The sequence below is a fragment of the Photinus pyralis genome, unplaced genomic scaffold (assembly GCF_008802855.1).
Source record: "Photinus pyralis isolate 1611_PpyrPB1 unplaced genomic scaffold, Ppyr1.3 Ppyr1.4_LG5, whole genome shotgun sequence".
In the NCBI taxonomy this organism is placed as follows: Eukaryota; Metazoa; Arthropoda; class Insecta; order Coleoptera; family Lampyridae; genus Photinus; species Photinus pyralis.
The window spans coordinates 16,477,103-16,497,408 of record NW_022170596.1 but is presented as its reverse complement, the minus strand read 5'-3'; the positions used below and the strand labels follow the sequence as shown (position 1 = coordinate 16,497,408).

Here is a 20,306-nt window from a genome sequence, read left to right as displayed (position 1 = left end):
ATCTCGAGGCGCTTGCGCCGAGGGTTGTAAGGTGCGAAGGCAATAAGAGACTTCTCTACCGTGGTATATATACTATTTTTTTTCACTACTAGCACTTGAAATCCTCTAAATTAACATATTATATTGATAAGAGAGTTAACGGTTGGACAGAATTGTTTGTTTCTTAATTTAACATGTCAATCAAGTACGTGGAAGTACAAGTCAAACAGGCCGTATTTTGTTCTGTCATTGAGATTTTTCAAAGAGTAATTTCGTTCGAATTTTTTCAAAATGTGATAATTTTAGGTATGTAATTTCTCTGGAAATTGCGAATGGTGGTGATTCGTTTTAGAGAACTTGTCTAAACGTTCATTGAGCGAAATTTCGGGTTGTGTTTTCTAAAAGTGACAGCGTGACAGTTCTCATTATTGACTACTAGTTAATAATAAAAAATTATTAACCACTTTGAACAAATGCCGAGAAAGCCTACTTTACAAGTGGAAAAAAGGTTAATAATCATGTCATCAGACGCTAGTAGTGAAAAAAACATAATTAATGATACCTCAAAATTTCGGAAATTATACACAAAAAAACCTGTAATCAAGACCGGACCAAAAAGTGACTTTTGTACATGAAATCTTCCATAAGAAATACATCGCGCTTACGGAGATTTATCAGAAGTCTCTTTGTTTAACTATTTGTGTACATGCTTTACTTACTCATTGCTTGGTACGATCCAGGACAATATTTCATTTCCTGTTAACTTGCTGTCTCGATTTAAGTCAAGTTCTTGATCAAATTTCTCCTTCTCCGTATATAACCACTCCTGATCGTGATCGAGACCACGATCACCAATAAATTCTTGAAAATCGATCGCGCCATCCTTGTTAACATCTTTATCCCTTAGCGTTTGCTCTAAAATATGGGGAAGCATCTCGGGATGCTCCTCTGGATGCGAAAATGCTACCCACTCATCCCCTTCCAACAATCCGTCACCATTAAAATCGGCCGCCTTCCACATAGTTTTATCATCTTCTATCAGCTAGTTTCATTGTTTTACTAATCTAGGAGTCTGTTTGTTAAACTTACCAGCTGATTTTCCTTATCTAACTTAAAGGAATCCTCATCATCTGCATCAGAACCATACGAGTCGGTCAGGTATTCCGCCCATGACACCTTTCCGTCTCCATTATCATCTGCATCCTCCAAGTGTTCATCAGCCTCTTCCTTGGATAACATTCTATAAAAAATTGATACCTAACAAAAATTATAACCGTTTGTAAACATTGATTACTTAAATGAACGTAATATCCAAGCTTTCAACTCTTTTCTATCGATCTGCTCGTCTTTATTTAGATCCATCTTTTTCAACAAGATTTTCAAGCGTCTTTTGGCTTCGTCTGGTGGCAGATGATCATATTCTTCCGCATCTTTAGCGCTTCCGAGTATCGACTCGTGATCAAATTCGTTATTGTGTTGCTCTGTATCGGCGTTATGTCCCCGGTCGCGTGGACTGTAGGCGCCATCATTTTCTCGTTCTTTGTTCAGATGACTTGAATGGCTGTGCACAACCGCTGCATGTATGTGTGCGAATGTAAGGATAATTATCACAGCCCTCAGGGTAAATTTAATACTGTTTTTGTGTAGCATTATGTACCTATATAAAAAGTCGATCAGTTGTAATAGAGAATAAAACTCGAAGACTTACAAGCTATAGCATTATTTAATTAAAAAAGTTTATTTATAAAGAAACACATAACCTCAAAACGTCAGCTGTGCTGTGATGCCAAGTTTATTTGAAACGTTACTAGGGTCTAGTAGTTTACAGGCTGGATTGAAACAGTCTCCTCACCTCCTGTTTCCTATTCATGGAAATCATGTACATCATTTTTAATTTGCATAAAAGGAACCTAATTCCTCTGCAAATTGTCTAGATTTAATAATAATAATAATCATGTACCTACTGTCAGGTCGCTACCACTTTTGGCCCACGGTGACCGAACTATCAAATTTGTCGCCTGCTCTCACCCACTTACTATTCCCCTTGAGTTTGCAAATTATGAACATTTGGCAAACACCCTGTATCTCTATGTTATTATCTTCATGCTGTGCTGTTGCTAACTTCACACTAGTTGCTCCTGCTGTTTGTAAATTATAACCCCAAAGTTACTTGTATTTGCTTTTTATTTCCTTAACTGTGTAACCGAAATTTTGTTAATAAATCAGTTACATTTACAAAATGCCGTACGCAAATCAGCCATCTGTACATATAACTGATTTAACAGATGAAAATGTGAAGTTTTACATCGAAGATACAGAACTGAGGTGAGTCCCACTCACCTAGGTAATGGGTATCAACTTTTAACGTTCTTTATTTTTAGCGTTGCGAATAGCATGCGTAGAGTCTTTATTGCGGAAACCCCAACTTTAGCAATAGATTGGGTTAAACTGGAAGCCAATTCTACTGTTCTGAGTGATGAATTTTTAGCGCATCGCATTGGTTTAATACCGCTAATATCTGATGAAGTTGTGCAACGGTTACATTATCCCAGGGTAATTTTATTCACTCAGTCTTTGTTTACTACTGCTTTCGATTATAGGACTGTATTTGTCCAGATTTTTGTCATAATTGTAGTGTGGAATTTACGTTAGATGTCAAATGCACTGATGATCAAACGCGGCATGTTACGACTGCTGATCTTAAATCGAGCGATCCTCGAGTTTTACCTGTTACATCAAAACATCGAGATGACGACTCATCAGAGTATGGAGAAACGGACGAGATACTTTTAATTAAGTTACGTAAAGGCCAAGAATTAAAAATGAGGGCGTATGCTAAAAAAGGTATGTTGAATAGTTTCTCACATCTTGGACCAACGTTGCCATTTAGGGTTTGGAAAAGAACACGCCAAGTGGAATCCCACAGCTGGTGTTTGTTTTGAATACGATCCGGACAATGCTATGAGGCATACTTTATATCCTAAACCAGACGAGTGGCCGAAGAGCGAATATACCGAATTAGACGATGACCAATGTATGTCTTTATAACACGGTGTAATGTCTTAAATTGAAAATTGTAGATGAGGCAACTTTTAATTGGGAGACAAAGCCAAATAAATTCTTCTTTAACGTGGAATCTTCAGGAGCTTTGAAACCAGAGAATATTGTCATTATGGGTATAGCGATGTTGAAAGATAAACTATCTAATTTACAGACGCAGCTCAGTCATGAGTTACAAACTGATGCTCTAGCCATTTAATTTACTCTTATTGTATTAATTGTTGTCATTTTTGTGCAACAAATAAAGTTTGAATATTTTATGTCTTAAGGATATTATGACAGAATGAATAATTATAGATATAAAGAAATATTTTTAGAGAACTGCTGCTGCCATAATCTAATTACAAGTATGATAGTACAGCCTGATGGCGCCTGAGAATAACAAAGGCAGTTACTCTCGCAATTTAAAAAAATATTTAATAATCGTCATTTATTGGGATAACGGAAACAAATACAAAATAAGAAATTTAAAAAAAAAACAGAAACACCCTTAAACCAATAGGGCGAAGTTCAGAATTGTAATGTAGTACCACTAACCCTGCTTCTTTACTTCTTGATTAGTCATAATGGCAAAAAGTTCATAGGATAAATTGAAAATGAGAGAAATGTAGAAGAAAAAATTACTTGTTATGTACCCGACTTTTCGCTCTAAATTTGATTTAAGTATGTCATGGCGGTCTTTATTTTCTAAAAGCGCCAATTGGTTATTTACCTTCATTGGAATAATAAAAAAGTGGTTTAAGACCTGCTTTGCGTAGGTAAAGAGGATGTGTATCTGCTCTGAAATATGGAAGATCGACACATTTTTGAAAAGAGGTTTTATCATGGTTGAAATTAAAATGGTAATCATCAGCGGCGGCCTCTAGAACCATTTTTAACGTCTCGTATACATTACATAGGTATACCTTAGAGGTCTGAAAAATTACAAAGACGATAGTTTGTTTATACAACAGGCGAAGGTTTGAGTTGAGGTAGTTAAAATATCTTAGAAAATGTAGAAGTCGCTCGGTAGACTTGGCCCGACGGATATAAAAAAGTGACATCTTTTGATGGAAAATGTGCAAAAAAAATTGTTCTCTTTATTTGAAGTGTAGTGTGCATTGTAAATAATGACATTATTTACAATTGTCATTTATTTTTGCATAGACTATATAAAAGGTTTACGAATGGATTACGATCCCCGAATTAAACTGAACATATTCCAAGGGCAGACCACATTCCAAAATGATTACCGTAGGTTCACCCCAGACAGTAGAGAAAAGTATGTTTGGCCAAAGGCACGCAGTGAACCTCCTCCGAAAAAATCGGCGGAATTTATTCGGAAAGATCCCGAAACTTTTGTAGAGTGGAATAAAGATGTTTACATTCCATTTAATTTGTTGATGAAACCTCGACCAATCATTGATACAACTCCTTACGCCACTATTCCCAGGCTTAAGGTACCCTGAGTGATTTTATGACACCATGTAATTCAAACTACAATAGGACCAAGCGAAAGACGCAGAAAAGAGTGACGTAATGAAAAGTAGACCCCGTTTATACATGACTCCCGCTGTTAGTATGGATGATGTGCCCGATCCTGAAATGCGAAAACTTATATGCGATTATATGTATACGACGGATTTCCGCAGAGCGGAGAAAGAAGCAGCTATGGGTGAAAACACGCGCGAAATCGCAACGTCAACGTTGGACGTCGGGCTTGACCCTGTAAGTTATGGAGTAGGAAACTTGTTTTAATTTGAGTAGGTAAAATTACGTACAGAACTTTATCCTCCTTTACCACTCGGTTGGCGCGAGAAGGGCAGGGCTTGGGATAGCAGGCAAATGAGAGCTCTAGTGGATCCCACCGAGACCTTTTGGTTCAAGAGAGGTTCCCGGGTTAAGTTGGCTACTTTTGTGTGTAGGCACTGCAAGGTAAATTTTACTGATTGTAGGTGCGGTGCCTGTAACAACCCATATAAGGGAGCAGTGCCGCAAAGCGTTAAGGATGAGATAGCTACGCTTATACGTAAAGATAAACTACGTTTGGCGCATGATTATCCAATCCCAGGGTATACTGGATTGAGGCCAATGTTGTCTGCAGGCGTTCCTCTATCAAAAACTGACCTTCCTGTAACGCACCCGTTCTTGTCAGCCTCTCAAGCCGTAACTCAACGTTATGCTGAAGATAAGAATGTATGACTATGTAATATACACCTTTTTTACACTAATACACAAAAATATATCCGATTTTGAATTTCAACATGCCATTCCCTTTCAATGCGGTTGTAGGCATAGACATATATGGTTGTAATTAATTTCCAAAAAGAAGATAAAACCGAATCATTCAAATAAAATTCGTAATGGTGAGTGTTCAGAAATCATCATCAAAGTACAAATTTTTTTAAAGTTTTTTACTGTTGCTTGTAAAGAATGCGAAAATTCTGTGTAAAATTTAATGAAACTCATATAATATCTAATCAAAGAGTTTTGAAAATGCTTTTTAACGTTCTTACAATTACTATATACTTACTCTGGCGAGAAAATTTTTAAGGAAGCTCTGGAAATCTTTTGTTTTAATCATTTTAAGAAAGGTTTTAAAAAAAGTTCAAGATATTTTGAAAATATATATTGCACATCAGAATAATACAAGATGGTTTTAGAAAATTGAGAGATTATAAAAGGATCTTGTGCAGGTTTCAAATCTAGTTAACCCAACAATTTTCTGTACTAATAATCAGTTGCATTACTTAAAAGATTCAGTACCCTGTATAGTGTGCGTAAAATGTTTTGTTTTATAAGTTGGTACATGAGTTATTAATTAATGGGTTGGTACACCTGACAGTCTCAGTTGTCATTTCAAAATATAAATAGGAAGTGTATTTGTAGAGGCTCTGAGTATGTCCAGAATCGCTAGATTTGGTAATCATATTAAAGAAATACGAATTCATTTATGCCAAAATGGAGCTTCGTCTAAAGGCGCACGGTAAACTTAATTTCGAAAAGTATAACCTAAAATTATGTAACATTGTCATAGAGACTTCATCGAAAAGTACTATGTTGATATAAAAACAAAGAACCCGAGTTCTTCAATTTTGGTGAGGGAATGCTCTGGCGTACAGCCGCGGATTTGGGCACGATATGGCAAGTGACTTTGTTAATTGACAAACAATTACATTACCCCTTTTCTAGAGCGTGGAAAGGAATCTTGTGTATCTGTAACAAACTTAGAAGCCGACCAGGTACTTTCAAAGTTTGAAAGTTTAATTAGTAAATCGTAAACATGTTATTTGGTAGAAGTAATTAGTTAAAATAAAATTTGCTATTTACTTCTTTGTAGTCATTACATTTTGGTAACTAAGTGGATAATTATCTACTACAATTAGCTATTTATTTTAACGGTGGTAAACCGAATAATTCTAATTTCACATCAGTTAGAGACTTTAACACTTGCGTAGCTTGTCGTGTTTGCTCAGTGGTTATGTGTTCATCAGGTACCATGACACATTGCATTCCTGCTTCGGTTGCTGCCAATACACCATTAGGTGCATCTTCAAAGACTAGGCACTTTTGAGGATCGGGTGAATCCGCAAATCTCGAGGCGCAAACTAGAAAGATGTCGGGACTGGGTTTGCCATGCTTAACTTCAGGATCGGAGCCACCAGTTACAATATGACTAAACAGGTTAAATGTATCTTTATACTTGGCAGTTTTCAAATTGGCACTGTCCTTAGAAGACGACGTCGCTACTGCTATGGGTACTTTATTTTGGGAAAGGTGTTTAATTAAATTTTCTGCACCTGCAAAATATGCCCATTACACTATGCACTATCAACAAGGTGGTAGAAAAGGGTCGACGTTAATTACAAGAGTGTACCTGGCATGAATGGACAAGAGGCTAGGAATACTTTAGAACGTTGTCTAAATTCTGTGAGGAACTGTGATTTGGTGATGGGTAATTGCATTTCGGAGACGCAAATGCGTGCGGCATCTGTGTCGGGACTGCCCAATAATTTAACTCTTATCGCATTAGTGTACTGTTTTCCATGTTGTTTAGCAATGGACGCAATCACATTTTTGTAAATCGATTCAGTATCTGAAATCAAAGCACATATTAACATACCTGGCATAAACTTTGCGTTCGGCATTAACAATTGATATTGTTGCTGTGCCAGTAAATAATACTCTTTCCATGTGATTGGTAGATCGAGTAACTTAACAAGCTTTCGAGCGGCTTCTTCTCCCGTTAGCCCCATAACTTGGCTTTTCACTTCCCAATCGAACGTTTTGCCATAAACTTGAACGACATTATTCGTAGCCTGTGTGTATATCGTTTCAGTATCTGGAATGTGTTACAGATGGATGGGTGAGTGAGATTACGATAGTTTGTTATATCCAGGTGTAACAAAGGTGTACTATTAAGATTCGGAACAGATTATATAACAACTTTAACATTATATTCATATTATATATTACGTTTACCTAATATAAGGCCATCTAAGTCAAAAATAACGTGCGTTACTTTAAGGAAAGCATTTTTGGTGGATGAAACTGGTCTCATTTTTTAAAATTTTTGAGGTTGGTTCCATAAATAAATGGTTCCTAACCTCTTCTAATTATTATACTGCATTGTTGCCAGTACTTTATCTATGACATATACCCAGTGCTACACAGAAATTTCGGCAATGTCCATGATGTTTTAAACTACCAATTGGTACGCGTACATTTTTCCTTGATTTGTAATTGAATTGGGTCTCGGGTATCAGATTAAACTGTACACATAAATCAAGGACAGATTGAGAAACACCTCTGTATAGAAAAGTAGGCAACTTGTGAAACTTGTTTTGGACAAAGCAAACTGGAATGATTGCACAACCAGTTGTACAAATCGCAACCAGCATACTCGTAGCGTCACTTAGATGAGCGTTCTTTAAAAAAAGCCGAAGGAGAATGCTTTTTAGGGGCCGTGGCCGTTACGGCACTGGGTGGATTATTTTGTCTTATGCTTTGTTCTTCCATGCCTTTATCTTTTTTTGTTTTATATATTTTAACACCACCTGTCCCCATCAGGTTTTCGATCCCCTTTTTTTTCAACATCTGATACGCCAAAGAATCGCCAGCTCAAATAGATTTCAAAGCGACTTCACTCCTTTCCCATTTGTGAAAAATACAATTCCAAAGTCTCTCAAATAAAATACATGAAATAAATTGTTAATTATCCGGAGCTTCTATAGTAGGGTGAATTCTATATATTACTCAAAAGTGTAAGTATATTATTTACTGAATAAATTACGAGCACCTACGGTAGCGAAGTTTAAGTACATGTGAAAACAAACGCGTAAAATTTTAAAGCGCAATTTAAAATTTTTGGATATAGGTAGTCATATTCATGGGACAACTAACTTACGACTTTGTAACGAAAGCTCTTAAAAACTTTTCAAGTGATAAGTGGTCGCGGTTTTTAATTATTTTTCAAACAAATATTGGACTTGGTATGATGTAAAAGAATACATTTGTTGATTTGAACGAAGAACGGAGACTGAAGCGATATTTGTAGTGCATTTTCTAGCATGGTGTAGGTACATTACGGTCATTGACAAATTAAGTAATGATCGCCGAATGGGTAAATCCTGCAGCATACGCAACCAACATTTGAGTATATTGTGCAACTTGGAAATGCGAACCAACAAACTAAGGTATCTTTTTCTTGAAGAACTTGACGGAATCCTATATGTGATTGCATGGTTATTGCTTAAAGCCCGCTTGACATGGAGCAATAAAAATTGCAATTGCATGCAAGTTGCAAGAAAAATTGCGAAAGGCATGCGCAGTTCAAAGCCAGCTGATCAATTGCTGCAAGAGACTTGCATGCAATTTTTATAGGACCGGTGCTATTTTTCTTGCATGAATCGTGCAATTCTAGGGATAAATCTAGTTGTTTTTGTGGCACCAACCTAGTAAAATACAGCGGCGGCAACTGTGATGCTGAGAGACGCACTCATTACTTGTTTTTACTAATCTTATTTATTCTTGTAATTTTCATGTTTCTTCAAGCAATCAAAATTTAATTTTCATTTGAGGTTAACAACTTTTGTTGACAAATCCATATGTTTCTTCTGTTGGCAGACATGTGGCAATTGAAATAGAATTGCACCATGTCAAATACCATGCAATGCTTATTGCATGCAAGGATTTGACCTTGCAATTTTTTTCTGCAAGTTCTTGCGCGTAGTATTGCTCCATGTCAAGCGGCCTTATTACGTTGCAAAGTTTACCTATAAGGCGATCATTACTTTTGTCAAAGACCGTACATATTCAGAGCGATTGAAAATGGTAGACTTTGTCTTGGAAATTGGAAGGGTTGCATAAACTTAGAATTTTTAGTGACAATTAATGATAAAAATGGTGGCCGGAAATGTTCATCAATTGTCATTGTTTAATGTTTAATGAGCTGCATTACACTACAATCAGTGGCCATGATATTGTCAATCTAAGTGTGACAATTTTGTCCTGGGCGCGAAAAGATTCCTTAAAAAGCACGCGTTGACGTCAACGATCTTATCAGTCATAACTCATGCTGTTTAAAATAGGTTGAAGTTGTTTAATTGTACTTTATTGGTACAATTACAGGGGTTCAAAGGTGTTTATAGTACGTCTAATTCAAGTAGAAGTAGCTATACTATAGGTACATAAACGTTCTGAATAAAAACATTTCTATCGAGTGTGATAACGCCTAACTTTCATGATATCACTACTAGCTTATCTTGAGCATGTATTTATAGTCATTTTTGCAACACTTCCTTAAAAAAAGTTCTCATGCACTTAGATGTACCTACTACAGTTGATAACACCATTTCGATTTCCCGTACACATTTACTAATTTTCCTCAGGAAATACGATACCTACTTATGATCATACGCTCAGAAATATGACATTCTACAAAAAATAATTTAGCTACTTTAGTTTTCAGGCTTTAATATTATGATCAATAGCATTTTAAACAAATCGTAATAGAGGTATTTCTTAAAAAACATATACCTACTTAAAGCTAAAGCAAAATCCAAAAAAATGGCTCATCTGACTCCGCATATCTGACAATTTGCTTGCTTTATCTCCTCTTTTTGAGATAGTAAAAGAACTTAATTGGGTGATATATGCATAGACATATATACATTGTACCAAAATCAGAAGGGTACACTGGGCCAAAACCAAAAATGCATTCCAAGATCAGATTATGCTGGGTCAGAAACAGAAGATTACAGAAGACGCAAGTCGCAGAAGGTTACATTGAATCAACTCAGTCCAGATTAGGTTAACAACAATGGGCCAAAATCAGACGGGTACGTACCATGGATCAAAATCAAGAGGGATACAGGACCAAAATCGTAAGCGTTAAATGAGGTCAATATGAGGGTACAGTACGTGGGCCGAAGTTAGAATCTAAGGTGATGTGACGACGAATTGCAATTTGTGTAAAACCAAACAATTCTGGTAGAAATGTGATGATCGGCACATAAAAGACAGGAAGGGGATTGCGTAGGCCCTAGCGATCAGGGGCGCCGACTTATCAAAATTTATGTGGGTGCTCACCAAGCCAGAAGCCTCACATATTATGTCCACAGATAGATATAACCGTCTATCGTAGGTGTAGTCTTTTTTTGTGTATGAAAGAAATTCTATTAACCAAGTACCGAGTAGATTTTTAAGTTTTTATTTTCGATTTATATAAAAACAAGTTGTAAATCAGCATATGCATGATTAAAGCGCATTTTTGGTAATGCAGGTCAGTATTTTATTAGCGAAGTTTAAAATTATCGATCTCACGAGTAATTTTGGCTGCGTTAAATAATTAATTTTATTTAATTTCAATTGACGGTACGTCTTCATTTTGTAAAACAAATCACAAAGTAAATAATAAGTTTTTATACTGGTAGCGCTATCTAACGGTAAAATTATAGCACCTCCGAAACCCATATCGAAATTATTATCTTCAATTATCGATCTCACAAGTAATCTAACTCAAAATAGACTAGTGCCTGCACATCTACACTATAGCAGAGAGCTTTTAGTGAAAATTTGAATTCTCTAGCTATTGTAGTTGTGGAGATCTCACGCGGACAGCCGGCCTGCCAGCCATAACGAATATAATAGCGTATTTTTTTCAAAAATGCGCTAAAAACTTTATTTTTATTGCATGAGGCATAACTGTAGATTATGAGAATAAAAGTCTTTAAATAACTTTAATTTTATTTATATTAAAGGTTAGGTAAGCGTAAGCAAAAAATAATCTGCATATGCATGCGACACCTTCGTTGATGCGTCAAGCATTTGATACCGTTAATCTTAATTTGCAACAGCTTCTCAGTTTTCATATCCTCTGTTTTACAATAGGTAGTACTATACCTACACATAACAATTATTAAATGTGTGTAGTTATAGGTAGGTAGGTACTGTTAATCTTTGTCATTAAAACTAAGGAATTAAATTTAAGAAGTCGCATAAGCGTTTTCAAAATCGCCCAATTTGCGATATATCGTAAATGTGAAAAAATAGGAGCAATTATGAATGTTGTATCGCCCATTTTGCGATAAATCGCCCACGTTGGGAACCCCGGACTGGGACCTGGCCTGGGACTGCGGCTTTGAAAACTTCATGTACCGAATACATAGGTACCTATTATTTCATTTTTCATAAGAATTAATGATGGCGATCGACGATGTATGTAACGGATGACGGATGTAATTTCATTTCGATAATTCGATATCATAAACATGCTGTACGATCTGTACAGATTCTACAAATGTAGTCACATTCAAATTCAACAACTACTGTAGTCTGTACGCCGTACGGAAAATATTTATAGAAATCTTTCCTGCTATTTCGTGTGAGTAAAGTAAAAAAATATATCTAAATTTCTTCGTGTTTAGTAACCATCGAGAAAAAAGACCTAAATAGACAAATATCATCCGGAAAATTCTGTGGGTGCATCGCACCCACATAACTTTTTCTGTGGGTGCTTAAGCCCCGAAGCACCCACGTAGTCGGCGCCCCTGCTAGCGATTATCTGTAACCTTACAAAATAAAACCAGTTTTTTTTAAAATGAGATTCTTGATTAGTTTCGGTAAGCCCCTCGTATATGTACTTGTACCAACTTATAGCGAGTAGCGCGGAAGGCGAATTGAATGTTGATAACGTTGGCAGACATTAAATTAGATTAGAATGTCATGGATGGGGATCAAAGGTTAAAATGTTGATATCGTTTGCAGGTGGTTAATGTACTTTACTCATGACTCAAAATCAGTATTTATGCATACAATGGGACAAAACAATTCCAGTGTCAGTATGCCTTTACGAATACGAAGAAAGTCGCTCCGTTCGCCTTTCTCGCGAAGATCCTCCAAGACGAATTTAAGTGCAACCTTCACAATCGCCGATGACGACCACAAAATAGATTTGCTAAATGTGAATCTTGCGAGTGAAGAAGAACTTATGACGTTACCAGGTGTGAATAGAGCTATCGCACAGAATATAGTCGAACATCGGAAAGCCATAGGAAGATTTAAACGAATCGAAGATTTAGCATTAGTGAAAGGAATTGGTGCCGATAAACTAGACGAAATCCGACCGGAGATATGTGTTAATCGACGTAGAAACTTAAGTTGTAATTCGTCACGAGCGCAAAGCCTCGACAGCTTGGATTCGCACACGAATTACAAGAGTAACAAACTAACCGACCTAAATAATGCGAATATATTCGAATTGCAATGTGTGCCCGGGTTAACTCAGGAATTAGCAGCTAACATTGTGGACTATCGTAACAAGAAGGGACCGTTTCAGAACTTAGACCAGCTTATCAAGGTAAAAGGTGTAACGTCGATGCACCTCAGCAACATCTCCTCGTATCTCACACTAACCATCGAGGAGCACAAGAAAATTACAGACCTAGTACAGGTAAATGGTAGTTATGCTAATGGAAATGTGCAACTTAGTAATCATCGCAAATCACCTAGTGCTACTTTAAAATTTGCACTGTGTAATGGACTGCCCGCGTCATCCGTTAACGATATTTTCGAATTACTATCGGCGTACTCGTATCGTCCCATCCCCGAAGAGGATTTCTGTTATGTCCGTAACGGAGAGAAGGCTTTGCGGATCGCGTCGTGGAATTTGCAAAATTTTACCATTGACAAGGCGCAAAATCTTGGTGTACGGGAGGTTATATGTCGTACAATTCTCGAGAATAAGTAAGTACCTAGATTTTTTTAATTAGTAAGTCGCAACGTTTACGCTTGAGGTGGACTTAATTGGATAAGTAGGTCTACATTGTGAAGCACTTAAATTTATTAGTATTCATTTAGCATACAAGTTTCTTTGGCCTTCGAATTTAATTCGTGTGGGTTAATGTGGAGTAGGTACTTGGTTAATATTGCATATTAAATTAGCGGAGCGGTTGTGAACCCTTGATCGTTAATTTGTCTCATAATCTATTTTTCATAAGAGTAATGACTTTGAGTGGCACTTTGCTCTGTCTGAAATTGGCCCGGAAACTGATATGACAAACTTTATCATAGGTTGCCATAGGTGTAAGTAAAGAAAACAAGAGTGTTTCTCTAAAATGGAAAATACATAGCACATTAAATATACATTTGCTCTCAAGTGGTTTGTCATTAACAGGTAAAAATAGCTTATTGTAGTTATTGAGGTATGTAATTATTGTGTTACATAGTAAGAAATGTTTGTACTTTTAAAAGTAATTTCTAAATGTGTTAATTAATGAATATCCACATTTTGTTTTCAACTTTCATGTGGGCAGAGTCTAGATGCAAACTACACTGTAATTTCAATAGGCACTTAAAGAACTTCCTTACCCAAATTAGAATTCAAATTTGATTCAATTATTTCAGATTTAGATTTTGGTTTACTTTGGTTCGGAAATTCAAAGTTGCAATGCCATTTTTTTGTAAGTATGCCAAATTCTGACCATGTTGTTGTACGACCAAATAATTTTTTTTTCAATTTTCACAAATTTTGGGTTTAATGTTTTCATATTGATAAACCCAAGAATTCGCATTTTAACGTTTTCAAAACATTCTCAATCATGACGTCGAGGTGCTTTCCATCAAATGGTTATATAAAAACTGTTGTGAAACTATTCCCCGAACTCTATTCGCCATCCAAGGATCCGTCCATTTTTTTAAGTTCATGTAACACCTATCTAGCAGTGATGGCACGTACGTGACGGGACCAGCGGTTTCCAGGTACTCGGAACTCGGACTCGTCCCAACCTTATCATGTGCACCACTACAATTAGAGGACTTTTACGTAATTTTATTGGTTCAATAACCTCATTTTACCGCTCCGAAATCTGGTCGGTAGAGAGTCATAGTTACTCCCGCCAAGTTTATAATACTTATTTGGTTCCTTTTAGTAAAGTTATCTTTCAATGTCACATAGCAAATTCTGCAAAGTGAAAGGTAAGGTATGGCACTACGCAACAGGTAATAAGAAGTAATGATGAAAAGTAGGTAAAATTAACTATGTTAGCTAACTTTTACCTATTTTTGAGGGAATCACTTATCAATATCTTTACTCAACCCTAATCTAATTGTTACCAAATTTTTGGTAGTGAAGGACCGTGGATACCTCCATGTAACTCGACACCGTTTGTTTGTCCCTTGTTATTAATTTATTAATTTAATAATATATAACCGAACTTCATTTCCTGAAGACTGTGGAATGTCGAATAAAAAAAAATCTCTTATGTGTATGTTATGCCAGTCTGTCTGTCCATCTGTTCCTCGTCTAACTCGAGAACGAAAAGAGGCAGCAATGTCAAATCTACGCCAATCGATTTCTACGAGTTCAAGGATTGAATATAAGCTGGATTAAAAGTCGTGTTTCCGAATGCGCACTGATTTAATTAGGTTCTCGGTACTCACAAAGGGAAAGTGATAGGTCTCTCTGAAACGCATTCGGCGATACCACATGCAATCTGATCGGACCACTAGCAAGGGAGATATGATATATTTTGGGGAACAGAGTACTCACAAAGGGAAAAGGGAAGGTCTGGACGAGAAACATCCGCTACTCGATCAGCTAGTAGTCTCAAATTTTCATATGCGAATATGTTGGGAACTGAGTTGGTACTCACAAGAGGAAAGTGATAGGTCTCTCTGAGACACATCCAATGGTACTACATTCGATCGGACGATCGGAATTTTAAAAACGTTTTCCGAGACGTTTTTGGACCTGGAGGGGAAGAGGACAGTTTAAAAATTCATAGCGAGCGAGGCAAGGCAGATTCAAAAAACCATTGTGAGTGATCAGTTGGACGCGCCAAGTATCGGGAGCGTAGTCTTTTTTTCTCCCGGTTCGGTCGCCGTAGCTGGCGAATGGGGTGCAGAGTTGCAATTTTTCTGGTTTGCAGATAGATGTCGCTTCCAACGCGCGTGGTTACAGTGACCCTATAGACTAGAGCAGAGGTGCCCAAACCTTTGTATCGTTTGATCTACTCTGCACAAGTAAGATCCTTCGCGATCTACCAGCTACTTCTACTATGAAAAAAGGTTTTTGTTGTTAGGATGATGTGCAATTGAGTTTTCATTTTACTTTAGTCCGTCGTATTTCTGATGTTGGTGGGCACTTATTTCTGATTGTGATGGAAAGTTGCATATTTTTTATGTACACTCAAAAAATGTCTCTTCAGATTACATACCTTTTTACCACCCGCACATTAGTAAAGGGATATAGTGCATTGGGGTTAAAAATGCCCCCTTCCCCACTGTTTTGATGGAAATACTCGCTTTGAAGCACCAGCAATGCGAATCAAACAAAATCTGGAAAAGGAAGAAGAAGAAGAAGCACACCAATGTATCCTTAAACATTGTAAAAAATTTGCTATACCACCCGCACAGCTGCGTATTCGCGGTTCTGCCCTTTTATATCTAAGAATAAGTGTACCAAATTTGGTCCCAATCGGTTCAGCCGTTTAGCCGGAAATGAGAGTACAGACGGACCGACACAGACAGACCAACATTATCGAGATTTTGTTTGATTCGGATTCCTGGTGCCCCAAAACGTGTGTTTCCGTCAAAAAAGTGGGGGGTCACTTTTTACCCCAATGCAATAGGTACTTACTAACGTGTGGGTGGTAAAAAAAGTCTTCTACCTACTCTTTATAAAACTAGTAGGGTTTTGGTCGCTTGGGCGCACTCGTTTTAAGTTAAGCGTAAGCTGATGAGATGATCGACTCGCAAGATCGCCGCGATCGACCGGTAGATCGCGATCGACGGTTTGGCCAGCTCTGGACTAGAGTATAGAACCAGTGTGACCATACAGTGGTGTTATTTTCTATTGGTAGTTGGCAGCTCCGCCATGTTTTAACCATATACACCATATTGGTAGAAATTAACCTGGAAACTCTGAAAAGAACTGTGGCAATAATATTGTAACCATAACAAAATGTACCAATTCAGTTAAACCAATCAGCTCAATGAAAAAGGATCATGTAGCATATGGCCAAGTCACTGCCTAAGTATGTATAAATAGAAGTTTGCGCGCACGTCATCACGTAATACATCCGAAGTAGGTATGTTTACATAGTATCTGGAATCGATAGAAAAGAATAAGTGTGTAGAAAACCATAACACCAGTGCTACATTGTGGTTAGAATACTGTTTACACCAACGATCCTGTACCTACAGTATACCTACCACAATGCTGCACTGTTGGTTTGGTTTCTTACATATTAATTCTGTTCTATTGATTGCAGATACTATGTAAACATACTTAATTCAGATATAACACGCTAATGATGTGCGTGCAAATTAATGTGGAAAATGAGCGCGTGAGAAGAGTTTGATTGTCATATTGGAAATAGCTGGGAAATATGTACGAAATGAACGAGATTAGAGGAAAATTTGAGGAAAATTTCAAAGGAATTAGGAAATTCAAGAGAAATATTAGATTTTCAGGAAATAAGTGGAAATTCTGAAAAAAATCTAGAGGCCTCGTTTAATATTGTCCTAACCGAGATTAGAGGAAAATTTTGATAGAGGGTTCCTTTCGTTGAGAGTTCTTTAATTAGAAATACCAAGAAAAACGAAACCAATTCCCTCACCCAATGATTTAGTCATCTCGAAAAGGAGCCACGAAGGAAAGCTATAGTTTGTGTAAAACAATTGGTTGTCCATTCACAACGTAGAACCTTGAAGATTATATATTTTGGGGTTATGTTTATACTTTTTTAATATTAAGGACAATTATAGCAACACGTCCTCCGCAATTTTCTTGAAAACATTGAAAAACGGGGAGGCCGCAAATTTTTATTGAAAAAAATGTGCGAGTGCGCACAGTTACAACAGGTGGATTGAAGTTCTTGAAGGGTTGTCTGGCCCCTCCGTTGAAATGGGTATTAATTTCAGTCACTCAAAAATGGGTCTTTATGGGTACTCTCTTCCACCACTTCATTTTTGAGATATTCCTTTCAACCGCCCCAATAATCCTAAACGTGCGAGAATACCTATTGAACATATTTTTCATTTTCCAGGAAATTTGTTGGATAGTTATTCTCGCATGATTAGGGCGTTGTGCACGGGTGCGCCATCTTGTTGAAACCAACAGTTTCAAACATTTGTTTTTTTTACCGTACACCTTTTGTAAGTACCCTGGACTGACAGTCCGCTCTTGAGATATGAGGAACTATAACCAAAACGGGTCAAGGAGGAGAATTTTCGTTCGTACAAATTAATCCCATTCGTTAAGACCTTTTATTAGAGTACCATGAAGGATAAAATCAGTCCCCCGAATTACCCAATTTTGATAGAGGGTTCCTTTCGTTGAGAGTTCTTTAATTAGAAATACCAAGAAAAACGAAACCAATTCCCTCACCCAATGATTTAGTCATCTCGAAAAGGAGCCACGAAGGAAAGCTATAGTTTGTGTAAAACAATTGGTTGTCGCGTGTACGTTTTACTTTCAGAAATAGCATCTCAGAAAGTAATTCTTGGGGGAGGGGAGGCCTTAAGACAACACAATTTGAAGGTCGTCTGGCCTTCCTTCGGGGTATAGGCTACCTATTGCACAAATTCCAGGATTAAAAGTAGTTCAAAATTGCAGAAGTGGGTCTGGACAGACGGATGGACATATCGTAAACAATAGCACATTTTACTTAATTTTAAAACATGCGCGAAAAAATTACAATTGCACAACAATGCAGCACAGGTACCGGTTAGAGCTTTTGCCTACGTGCCATTAACCCTCAAAAATGTAAATAGAAGCAGAAAGACAGAGGAATTTGTCATACAGGAGCCATGTCGTCACTATAAGTTACCTTTTACCAAAATTTCAGATATGAATTAGCACCTACTCCTCAGTAAAAAGTAGTTTTCGGAACGGACGGACGGATAAAGTATGCACAATAGCTACTTTTTTCATTTGTGGAAATGCGCTAGAACCGTATAAATATGGAAGCCTAAAAAAGGGTAGACAAATTCTTACACACAACATAAACGATAAAAATACACGAATTTCATTTATGTAACGATTTTGAGTCGAATAAACGTTTTTTTAAATAAATCTTTTTTTAGGTGGACCATAGTGGCAGTTCAAGAAGTGCAAGACATAGAAGCTTTAAAATTAATATGTGATTCATTAAACAAACCAAATTTAAGAAGAGTGGTCGAATGCAAGAGTAATAGTAAACAATGGACGTTCTGCATGTCTGACCTAAAGCATTCGCAACTGGGCTTCCTGTACGACACCTCCAATAAATGTAAGATATTTTACTCGCGTTTCAAGTTCTACTCTATTGATTATTATAAGATTTTAGCATCGGACTAAACTCTTTGGGTCAAACCAACATTGAAGACTGCCAGGTGGCCCTTGCAGATTTTAAAATAGGAAATACCGAAATGGCACTTTTAAACGTGCATCTACCCGTTAACGAAACGAATAATGTCGAGGAAAAGTTGAAACAGTCTGTGTCTCCGGAGGATAGCATATATTTTGTAATGGGCGATTTTACGGCGTTTTCGAAAAAGTGCAACGATAACGAGATTGCCGGTTTACAGGCCGTTCTCCCGTTTAGTACAAATACAAATAGTTTAAATATTAAATCAAATTTGAACAATCGATTTGTTGACAATATATTAACAAATAAGGGTGGTCAAGCGCAACTTACGGGAGTGTGGGGTGTTGTCAGACAGGGGCTGACGCATCTTGCCATTCCGTGCGGTTGGAATTGGGGTGGGCCGGTTTCCACTCACTGCCCGGTTTGGACGGAGGTATATGTGTCGCCTAACATCGGTACTGCACTGTGATTATTGTACTTTATATTATTGTATTGTTCCTAAGTATATAATGTTTGTTATCTTACGTAGAAAGTATATTTTGAGAATGGACAAAGATGTTGGTGATTACAATTGATTTTACGATGTATTGTTATAAATTTTAATTGATTTTTAAATTATTGTGGTTATCTGATGACAATTTTTATTAGCTTTAATAAGACAAAATATGGTTTTCGACTTATATATTTGGCAAGACTTTGGGTGATAAATACAGGGTATCTATCCAATTAATATTGTGCATGTTTTGGTACCTTTCAATTTTGATTAATAAATCCATATTTATGTCTGAAATGAACGAAGTCGTACTAACATATCAAAACTACTTGGACTGAAGTTTGCTTTGATTGACAATCGTTATTGATTAAAGGCATGTTTTCGATTTTTGGGATTTTTGTGTGTAAATTAAATTCTGTGAATTGTAATTATGCACAATTAGAGAAAGTATTATAATTTCGCTTCTCGTCCACAAATCTATCCAATTACATCACATTATACATTAATCGTATAATTCCTTACTGTGTTATTGTTTTAAGTGATTGACCAAATTGTAAATTATATTGATATTTAATAAAGATAAACATTATTTTTGAATGCATTGTGTTTGTTAATGTTTATATTTACATTTGTTGAAAAATTCTTAACAAATTAAAATCAATTTTAATATACAGTATATAAATTTTAACTCGAAACCAAAGAGTAACCATAAATTGAAATTTTAATTTAATTTAAATTTTAAACAAATTTTAATTTTATTATTCGCCCAAGTTGTACCCCTTGGGTACTCTTTGTCGAAACATACAAATCTTTACAAGTCAAATACCCCTTAAGATATGCAATCAATCTTACTTTCATCTTTTTCAAATGTATACTAAACGTCAATATCTGAATTATTTATTAAATTAAGATTGTTATATTGCCAATTAATAAAATGTATACAA

General features: G+C 36.5%; 5 protein-coding genes across 7 annotated transcripts; 3 read left to right on the top strand and 2 right to left on the bottom strand.

Moving 5' to 3' along the window:
• Nucleotides 1–555: 555 nt before the first annotated feature.
• LOC116171472 (reticulocalbin-2-like) lies at nt 556–1,850 on the bottom strand. 2 transcript variants are annotated; one of them, XM_031488335.1, is made up of 4 exons: nt 1,740–1,850; nt 1,274–1,636; nt 1,069–1,219; nt 556–1,021 (listed from the first exon to the last, which is right to left on the bottom strand). In XM_031488335.1, the coding sequence occupies exons 2-4, from the start codon at nt 1,627–1,629 to the stop codon at nt 695–697; spliced, it is 834 nt and encodes a 277-aa protein (XP_031344195.1). In that variant the 5' UTR covers nt 1,630–1,636; nt 1,740–1,850; the 3' UTR covers nt 556–694. The 2 variants fall into 2 exon arrangements, with proteins under 2 accessions (XP_031344195.1, XP_031344194.1); XM_031488334.1 differs by having other exon boundaries at nt 557–1,021; nt 1,688–1,794.
• A 251-nt stretch (nt 1,851–2,101) lies between these two features.
• Nucleotides 2,102–3,310, top strand: LOC116171475 (DNA-directed RNA polymerase II subunit RPB3-like). The gene is made up of 5 exons (XM_031488337.1): nt 2,102–2,304; nt 2,361–2,532; nt 2,580–2,823; nt 2,870–3,013; nt 3,060–3,310. Exons 1-5 carry the CDS (start codon nt 2,219–2,221, stop codon nt 3,236–3,238), a joined length of 825 nt encoding a protein of 274 aa, XP_031344197.1. The 5' UTR covers nt 2,102–2,218; the 3' UTR covers nt 3,239–3,310.
• Nucleotides 3,311–3,591: 281 nt separating this feature from the next.
• Nucleotides 3,592–5,268, top strand: LOC116172100. Its single transcript, XM_031489237.1, has 4 exons — nt 3,592–4,478; nt 4,525–4,746; nt 4,786–4,922; nt 4,974–5,268. The coding sequence occupies exons 1-4, from the start codon at nt 4,149–4,151 to the stop codon at nt 5,218–5,220; spliced, it is 936 nt and encodes a 311-aa protein (XP_031345097.1). The 5' UTR covers nt 3,592–4,148; the 3' UTR covers nt 5,221–5,268.
• Nucleotides 5,269–6,325: 1,057 nt separating this feature from the next.
• On the bottom strand, nt 6,326–7,652 carry LOC116171984 (probable pseudouridine-5'-phosphatase). 2 transcript variants are annotated; one of them, XM_031489064.1, is made up of 3 exons: nt 7,501–7,652; nt 7,142–7,360; nt 6,326–6,818 (listed from the first exon to the last, which is right to left on the bottom strand). In XM_031489064.1, exons 1-3 carry the CDS (start codon nt 7,577–7,579, stop codon nt 6,409–6,411), a joined length of 708 nt encoding a protein of 235 aa, XP_031344924.1. In that variant the 5' UTR covers nt 7,580–7,652; the 3' UTR covers nt 6,326–6,408. The 2 variants fall into 2 exon arrangements, with proteins under 2 accessions (XP_031344924.1, XP_031344923.1); XM_031489063.1 differs by lacking the exon at nt 7,142–7,360 and adding an exon at nt 6,896–7,114.
• A 3,786-nt stretch (nt 7,653–11,438) lies between these two features.
• LOC116171033 (endonuclease/exonuclease/phosphatase family domain-containing protein 1-like) lies at nt 11,439–19,928 on the top strand. Its single transcript, XM_031487675.1, has 3 exons — nt 11,439–13,263; nt 18,607–18,791; nt 18,842–19,928. Exons 1-3 carry the CDS (start codon nt 12,293–12,295, stop codon nt 19,336–19,338), a joined length of 1,653 nt encoding a protein of 550 aa, XP_031343535.1. The 5' UTR covers nt 11,439–12,292; the 3' UTR covers nt 19,339–19,928.
• Nucleotides 19,929–20,306: the final 378 nt, after the last annotated feature.